General features: G+C 48.7%; 3 protein-coding genes across 3 annotated transcripts; 1 reads left to right on the top strand and 2 right to left on the bottom strand.

Moving 5' to 3' along the window:
- Positions 1–1,899: 1,899 nt before the first annotated feature.
- On the bottom strand, positions 1,900–4,689 carry LOC143868921 (uncharacterized). The gene is given in 15 exon segments (XM_077376234.1): positions 1,900–2,088; positions 2,090–2,197; positions 2,199–2,234; positions 2,236–2,400; positions 2,402–2,521; positions 2,523–2,648; positions 2,650–3,075; positions 3,078–3,176; positions 3,178–3,291; positions 3,293–3,393; positions 3,425–3,770; positions 3,772–3,852; positions 3,854–3,920; positions 3,922–4,115; positions 4,117–4,689. Coding segments are annotated over 15 exon segments (2,745 nt in total).
- A 235-nt stretch (positions 4,690–4,924) lies between these two features.
- On the top strand, positions 4,925–5,296 carry LOC143868920 (uncharacterized). The gene has a single exon (XM_077376233.1). It carries the CDS (start codon positions 4,925–4,927, stop codon positions 5,294–5,296), a length of 372 nt encoding a protein of 123 aa, XP_077232348.1.
- Positions 5,297–7,388: 2,092 nt separating this feature from the next.
- LOC143868919 (uncharacterized) lies at positions 7,389–8,211 on the bottom strand (the record flags this gene model as incomplete). The annotated part of the gene is made up of 1 exon (XM_077376231.1): positions 7,389–8,211. A coding segment is annotated over one exon (823 nt), but the record flags the coding sequence as incomplete, so codon positions are not given.
- Positions 8,212–8,804: the final 593 nt, after the last annotated feature.

Here is an 8,804-nt window from a genome sequence, read left to right as displayed (position 1 = left end):
AGCACCAGCACCAGCTGATCCACCAGCAGGCCTGGCAGCAGCCGCAAACGGCCACCGCCGTCTCCTACCCATCGAGCCCCAGATGCACTACGGCCAGCCCATCTCCTTGCTGTCCGCCAACAGCGCCAACACTCTCATAGGCCAGCCAACGCCAAGTTCCTCCACCGCCAAGACACCAACAACAGCAGCAGCAGTATCACAATCACCATGATCTCAGCCACCTGCAGTCGTCCTCCTCGTCGGCCGGCTCGCAGCACTCGGCCTCCACGAGCCTCACCACGGCGCGAACTCCACGCCAAGACACTACTTGTTCGCCTCGCCGAGCGCCGTCAACGCCTACAAGAGCTCGGTGAGCCAGCAGACTCTGCAGCAGCACCACCAGCAGCAACAGTTCACTAACAGCAACACACATTCAACAAGGGCTTACCAGATCCAAGACACTAGACAATCAGCACAAATTACTCATCTGTGATACGGATTTTTTCTCAAATTTAATTAAACTAAATGTTAAATGCACTACTAAACAATAAATGCCAGCCCTCTTTGGCAGACCGCAACTGTCCCTCATGCTCTCCATGATGTCACTTCCACAGAATCCCATGAGCCGCGCGGGAAGCTCCAAAAGGGAGCATGAGTTTCGAGCTGAGTCTTGGTCGCGTCGCCCCCACGACAAGACGGCAAATTGCCCTTCTCACTCACGAGAGTGTCTGCGAGCTCGACAATCAAGGCGGCCTGAGTCGCTCGCTCCCGATAGAGTCTTCATATATCAATCAATGAGCCTCCGGCAGCAAACAACAATGGCTTTCGCGGGGCTCCTCCTCCTGCTCCTCCATGGGGCGCCGCGCGCATAGATTCCACAGACTCTCGTCGCGGGCCCAATTAATTTCGACCTCCAGACTTCGGACTCGTCTCGCAGCTCCAGTTGGTGGGGGCTCCTCAATCTTCTCAGTCTTATCGACCCGATAAAAGAGAGTGCAAACATGAACGATTTCGTGAGCCAGGTAAGTATTTGCGGTGCACAGGGTAGCCGGACAGCTAGTTTCCCTGTGCTTAACCTCCCATTCGTCGGACAGGATGAGCGCAGGAAGCGCGAGGAGCGCGAACGCAAGAAGGCCGAGGCTCAGAGCCCAGACTCGAGGCTCAGGCCTCCAACAAGTCCAAGAAGAAGGGCTTCATGACGGGCGAGCGGAAGAAGAAGCTCAGGTTGCTGTTGCGCCGGAAGGCCGCCGAGGAGCTCAAGATGGCAACAGGAGACCAAGGCCAACGAGAGGCGTCGCATTATTGCCGAGCGGACGGGCACCAAGCAAAACTTCGACCCTGATGACCGAGACGGAGCTCAAGGCTCTGTGCAAGCAGTTTCACGAGAAGATCACCAAGATCGAGAGCCAACCGCTGGGATCTGGAGTACGACGTGGGGAGGGCGCGAACTCGGGGTGAGTATCACCGCTGGCGAGTTGTCCGGCTCGGGTGCAACACACTAACTAACTCCATTATGTAACCCACCCCCTCAGATCCATGAGCTCTCGTCGCAGGTCAGCGATATGCGTGGCAAATTCGTGAAGCCACCTCTGAAGCGGGTACCCAAATACGAGCAAAAGATCGAGCGCATGCTTCTCAATGCCAGGAAGGAAATCGGCTTCACTGTGACCCTCAAGTCGGTTAAGCGAGACCAATTCAAGGTCGACGAGCCCAAGGACAGCAAGGATCAGGCGCCCCGAATGGTCGTGGAAGAAGTCGATGAACCAGGGGGCTGGCGAGGAGCGAGTAATCGAGTCACCTTGGACCTGAAGCGATCAATTAAAGGTTTTAAAAAAAGTTTATTCTCACCGGACTTTCCTCTGGGTTGATTTCTCGTATTCGTGTCTATATAATCTTCATGTTATATATGGATAGAGAAATCTAGTAATCTTGTTTCAGGAATGGACTTCTCCAGTTCTTTTTCACTGAGAATAAAGCAGTTCCGTGGCCGTAGCCTATCTCGAAGATGCTGTCGAACGCGCCGAATTGCATCGTCTTGAAGCGGTCGATTGGCGGCCGAATGTAGGAACAATAATCGCTCCGTTTCACCTCCTCCAGTTGCCTCACGCAGGGAGACATAGGCCAGTCGAGATTGGATCTCTGGCAGGTTGGGTACCTTTATGTGCTGGCCAAAGGGATTCCACCTATTCCACAGGAGCCACCACGCGCTCAGCACGTCCGCCATAGTTGGTTAGGTCGGTTTCGTCCTGGCTGCCCCACATCGACGGCTAAGATGGTCTGAGCCCCCATGACGTTGTGCATCACGTCGGCCGGCAGATTGTTCACATAGCCCCCGTCAAGAAGCAAGTGGCCATCGACGGGGTCACAAAGGGGCGGCAGGTAGCCGGACAATGACATGCTGGAGCGCACGTATCGCCAGAGGGGACCCATAACGATGAACTCGGGGTGTGCTGCTGGTGATGTCTGTCGTGACGGTGAAATATGGAAGCCATAGGTCCTCAATTTGGCGATCACCAAACACGTCGTGGATCGTCCTATTGAAGGGCAGCGCCTGTAAACATGGCGGTGACCGGATAGGTGAGATCCATCATCTGCCGCCAACGTGAGGTCATCGTGAAGCTCCAATTCCTGGCCAACTGGGTAACACGCGTCAAATCGTCCTCCTGAGCCCCAGAGGGCACCCATGAATGCGCCTATGCTGACGCCCCCAATCATGTCGATCGGTATGCCCGCCTCTCTGATGGCCTTGATCATGCCCAAGTGGGCGGCTCCCCTGGCTCCACCACCGCCGAGCACGAGGCCGATTGAGGTTCCCGTGAGGAACCTGGCCAGTCTGGCGAAGTCGTTGTCGTTTGGCGGGTTTGTGCGCGATAATTCCGTGTATATGTCATCCGTCTTGGTGAGTTTCTTAACAAACACGCGTTGCGGGCACCTAATGTGATGGTGCGACGAGCACCACGAACGAATATTCAACCATCTAGTCGTATCCTTTGGCTTCTTTGTATCATGCTTATGGAGTAGAATCAGCTCCTTCTGGGTTCGCACCGTCAAGTGTTCCAGTTGCTGCTCCACAAAACCGACAGTGGGCTCCAAGTCCGGCCATTGCAACAGATCAATATGCAATCGGCTTGTCGAAGACACCTTATTGTCCATGGGGTTAGGGTTGAATCGCACTGGTAGAGGACAATCTTGTGGTGGGTCCTCCTGTTGGCCCAGCCACGATGACAACTTATACTCTTGAGTTCGGTCCAGGACGGATGGCCCAAGTTGCTCGATCACCTTCTCGCTTGTTAGGTGAAGCACCGGCCCGACTTGCAGTGAGTGAATGGTTGAGCTCTTTACAGAACGAGCTCAAAGGAACTTCATTGGAGTTGGATAACACGGCGACGGTCGCAAAATCGGACCCTGTCGGACGTGACACACTCTCATTGACTATGTTCGTTATCGGAGTTTGGGTTCCCGTCATTGCGTAAATGGCCCAAAATTTTGTTTCCCAGGAGATTGACAAGTCGAGTCATAACTGCTGGATACTTTTTCTTGATGGCCTCAAGTAGTCCAGCGGGAAGCTTTGCTATCTCGGAGTCCCTTACAGCCATGATGGTGGTGGATCGCTCGGTGCTCGTCACCAGCTCGACGAGTCCCACCAAGTCTCCCTTACCATATTCACCTACAAACTCCTTCTTGCCCATGGATCTAGTTACCACCGATCTAAGACGGCCTGATAACAACACATACAAGCTATCGCTTTGATCCCCCTGTCTGTAAACAGCCCGCCCTGATTCCAAGTGAATCCCAATCGATAGCAAAGTCTATCTGACGCACAAACGGTGAGACCCTCTTGATAACTGTGCTCGCGAGCTTGAGCACAACCCCTCGGATATCCTTTGAATAATTCTAGAAAATCTTCCTTCGTTATAACACTCAGTTGGTTCTCATCGCGGGGAAAACAATGACTGCTCGCCAGTTAGGATAGACTCTAGCGAGGTGACCCTCTGGAGACGGGCCATGATGATCTGGGTAACTCTCACAATTGATTCGGGGTATTTTTCTAGGATATCCTTGAAGTCAGCCACCTTCAATTTGAGTAATATCGATGTCTCCACCGCCTTTGCGGAAACAGTCTTAAAGGGCATTTGCGTTGCCTGTCAGGGCATCCATCACAGATAAGAGACTGACGATTGAGTCGCCGTCGATTGACTCTTTAAGGGTTAATTCGCTACCATCTGGCTCAGTTACGTACACCTTAACCTTACCGCTTTGGAGAACGTATATACTGTCGTCTGGGTCTCCGATTTTAAAAAGGAATTCATTCTGAGGAACTTGAATGATCTGAATATGTTTGCACAATTCTAGGAACACCGGCTTATCGAATAGTCCAAACACACGGATTGATTTGAGCATATAAACAACCTCTGAAGGCAAATTGTCGTTTGAGGACTCTTGGACTGCCTCATTCTCCTCTAGAAAGGATTGCGATGGTTCGACCACCTCCAGTGGCTGGGGCACTTGTTCTGATTTGGTTAGCTTTAATATTTGGCGTTTCTTTATCTTGTTGACACGACGAAGCATCCGTCGGCCATAGAACATAACCTTGTCTCGTTTCCTGAATCTTGTTTTCGTCCTCTCGGCGGGTAATCTGAAATAATAATAGTAACAAAAGGTTATCACAAACAATATGGAAACCGTTATCAAGCTGATAATGGACTCCATGGTGGAGTATGACTCCACCAGTTTCAACAAATTGGTAATTAATATTAACATGATTGATCTATGAAATTGCACTTTTTATTGGTGCGATCTTATTACACTCACGTGTGCGTGTTTGTTTTCCTTGTTTTTCGCGCGGTTCACCAGCTGATTCATTTCTATCCACTCTCAAATCTGTAGAAAGTTATCATTCTAACTCAAGCAAAGTATCAGAACTCCAGTATTATAATATCCCATAATGGCCTCCACTGAAGTGAATTTACCCTTCTTCAGCCCCCTCGACTGTAGTCACCACAGTGATTGGACTGACTACACTTTATTGATGCCGGTTTGTGCTGTCGGCAATATTGGCCAGCTAACATGTGATCTAATCATCTCAACTCTGCTTAGTAGGCAAGAATGTCAACTTGTTGGAAGAATCTATTCGCCGTCGGTGATGCCAGTCGTGGGGCCGAATGCATTTGCACGAGATGGTGAGAATGCTCTACCGACAACAAGTACGGAAGTTTACGAGAGTGTTAAACACAAATTGGTTATCATGCAACAGAGGTCGTCATACTATAAGAACACGAAGCAAGTCTACGTTCGCGAACTCACTGATTGGATATGAAATCAAAGTTCAAGAATATTTACGTTTTGACAAGTTCTTTCGCCCAATGCAATCCGAACATCAAGCAGCTCGGAATCATCAATGCATCTCCAATCCAATCCATGACCACGAGCTCCTTCAAGCCAAGTGAGGAATGGCTTTAGACTGAAACATCCAGTCGCTACCAGACTGCAGGAGCAACAAGGTTATACAAGATGGACTTACATTCTTACCGGGTAGTGGGCTCCACGAAATCACTCATGAAAGCTTGCGAGGAGTCTCGCAATTCAGCCATCATTCATCGTAGACTTTTGCTCGGAGGGTATGAATCTAAACGAATGCTATCAAGTTGCATCGATTGTCGATAATCTATTCAAGATTAAACACTCAGAAAGTCAAGGTTGGGTTGAACCGTATGCCTGGAACAGGGACGTCGACACTGAGGTTAGCTATAGCACCTGAAGTGTTGTCAGTCGTCATCAACGATGATAATAAAGTGTCTTGGAACACAAAGATCATGCGCTAGATTATTGTTTATTACTTTCATGCTGAATGATTCGATCTTGATTACTGGTGACGTAATCATCATCATGCCATGGGAATATATCCACAATCTTCGTCAATGTTGTTTTTGGTGGTTGCAAATATTGGTATGGTGCTTGGTACTGAGGCTGTTGATGAGCCACTACGAGATCTAGGTGCTTTACATAGAATTGGTCTCAGCGGTGGAGGCTAGTTTCATTGTTGCCAGCAACAATTCATGCAAATGTCGAGCCGTTGACTTTTTGTTCAAAGCCATCCACAGGTCGCCCTGGCCAAGTTGCGAGTGTCTCCCTGATTCAATGTAAAAATTCGAATCTGTATGTCCGCATCGTCTGATACTCCGCAAGACTAACTCAATTGTCTTGGAACTCAAGAATGGGTGACGTTTGTGAAAACGTTGATGACTTGGCAAGTGTTGCGGTAAATGTGGGTGATTTGTTGTGACTAGAGTAACAAGGAGATTGATTCTGTTGTTGTTGTTGTGGTTGTTGTTGCTGCTGCTGTTGTTGTTGGCTCGCAGTTATTGGTTGCCTCTGTGGTTTGTGATTGCTGTTTTTGTTTGCCGGCTAATGCAGAGTTTTGAGCCGTCAGCAGAGGTATCAAATCGAGTGAATCCTTGCATAAAGCTATTCTGTAGGGTCCTTGAATGTGCATTGTCTTTGCCAGTCCCTTGTCTAGTAGATTGGCTTCGAAAATAGCGTCGATTGAAGTTTCATCTTGAGCCAAGAATGTAAATGTTCTCTCCGTTGTGAACACCGAGAAGGCAAACTTTTCACTGGTGTCGTGTTTCTTGTCAGCAAATAACAGATCAGCAAATTTGATTATTTTCTTCGGCTTCTTCGAAGATTTGACTTGGCAATATTCAATGATTGGAATTCCGTTGTCGGGCACTAATAGCGTAACCCTATAACACTTCCTACTCGAGGGTAACTTGTGCATGGTGCAATCCAAGATAGTTCGTTCGCCACCCATTTCGCTCTTCTTTGGAATCGATCTTCCTACCTTCGAACTTGAATATACAGACCATCAATTGCGGCCCCAATGATATTATGCTCAATTCAAAAAATTGTCTGGTTCTTTCCTCTTGAGTGCTCGAAACTTTGATTATTAATTATTATTCAGAGGATCTTCGTAATGTCGCGTTGGTCCCCCATGCGTCTGACGTCGGTGATATTAGAAGATCATTGCTTGCCTTTCCTCAAGCGTAGCTTCTAGCGGCTTGAAGCTGCGGCAAAAGCAACAAACTTGTTTACAAAAACAAGACCACCGCCGCCGCCCGGCGGCCCGACACCACCCTCGCACACATGAGCGCTGCGCTGGTGTGCGTTTTGTGCGTAGAATGTGCTTTCCAATTTTTGCAAACCAACTGTAGTTTCACCCTGCCTCGCAATGATTGCGCCCTGAGCTGAGCGTCTAAACGAATTTCCTCCATCTTCTTCTCGAGACAATTAGACTTAGACGATGCTGTGAACTTAATTGTCAGGATGCTCAATCTCAGAGCGATATTTATTAGTGTTAACTCCTTCGATACTACGCATCAGGGAAACTTGAGTGGTGTGACTCAATTCGTTCACTGACTCATCGGAAATGTTTGCCTCAAGGATGACGACAGTGACATTCCCGAGCTAGGCATTCCGTCATAGCCCATGCCCGGAGTTACAGGCGGATACATCCGAGACACATTGTTCCAATTCTCTTTAAACCATTTGATCAAGTGGGCTAAATTCTTGAAGATTATCTTTCTGAAACGGAAACCCGTTGGTGTAACGGTAAGATATTCAGTCTTGGGCTTATCTTTGGGCACATAACCCATGAGAAATTTGCCTGGAAAGTTGCGTGAGGGTAAGAATCTGTAGGGAAACATGTGAGGAGCGGCCATTTTGGCGTCGATCAAGGACCTCCTTATGGTGTGCTCCTCATCCTCGCCCTCCGTCAACTTGAGACAATACTTGTAGTTGAGAAGCTCACGAGCAAACGATGCCATTGGCTGGATGTATCTGGCAAGAATTTCGTCCAAATCCTCGTACTGCTCCTCCTCAATGAATAACTGACGGCCGATACTGAAAGCATTCTCCTTGCCCTCCTCGCGTATTGTTACGTGTTGATTGACCCCATCAGCAACTTTCCATGATAGAGTGAGATAGGTGTGACCTTTTGATGATGGGCGTATAATGGCATGACCTTGCGCCAGTTCGGCTAGTTTTTTTTCACAAGCCTTACAATCAACGTTCTCGAATGCTGGATGGACAATGACTCGCTTTTGATAAGTCCTTCGTGTGTTACGCTTAGACTTGGCCTCCAGCTCTCTCTTTGTATTCTTTTCTGATGTCTCATCATAGTAATCGTCCTTGTGAGGCTTCAGCTTGTTGTCATCGTCGAGCAAATCCGAAGACCTGCATGTCAAGTCGCAGCTGAACTTCTCCGCATCAATTCTGAGGATACGAGCGTGGATAGTTTGACCGATTGTTACCCGCTCGGAGGGATCGGATATTTCCCTATCACTAATGAATTTCGTTGGTATGAAGCCAAATAACCGTTGTCGAGCCTACAGCGAACCCCGATTGCATAACCTGGGCAATCGTCGGTGTCGAAATGATTCCACACGACACTGAGGTCTTGGAAATCACTTCGCATACAAAATGGACACCTCCAAAAGTTGGTCTCGTCGATCTTGACCGGATTCGCCATATCCAATTGGGCGGCAGTTGGCTTCTTTCTCGGGATTTGAACCACTTGGCAGGTTATCAGTTTGCCATTGTAGAAAGTTTGTGTGGTTTCTTTAGTGAGCATTTCGAAGATTTCCTCTTGACTAGGTGCCTTGTAGGACTCCCGATGATCCCGATATCTGCATTGGAACTCCTCTCGAATACTCGATAGAGTGAACGCTTTCTTACCCTGCTTCTGAACTTCATCTAGCTCGCGCGCGAAAGCAGCCAAATCAAGGTCGTCCAATCTAGAGGGATCTTCAAGGATTTTGTCGATTGCA

This window comes from Tasmannia lanceolata, unplaced genomic scaffold (assembly GCF_043159265.1).
Source record: "Tasmannia lanceolata isolate RefF3 unplaced genomic scaffold, GAP_Taslan_0.1 ptg000783l, whole genome shotgun sequence".
Classification (NCBI taxonomy): domain Eukaryota; kingdom Viridiplantae; phylum Streptophyta; class Magnoliopsida; order Canellales; family Winteraceae; genus Tasmannia; species Tasmannia lanceolata.
Note: the sequence above shows the minus strand (reverse complement) of the source record. Positions and strands in the feature narration are given on the sequence as shown.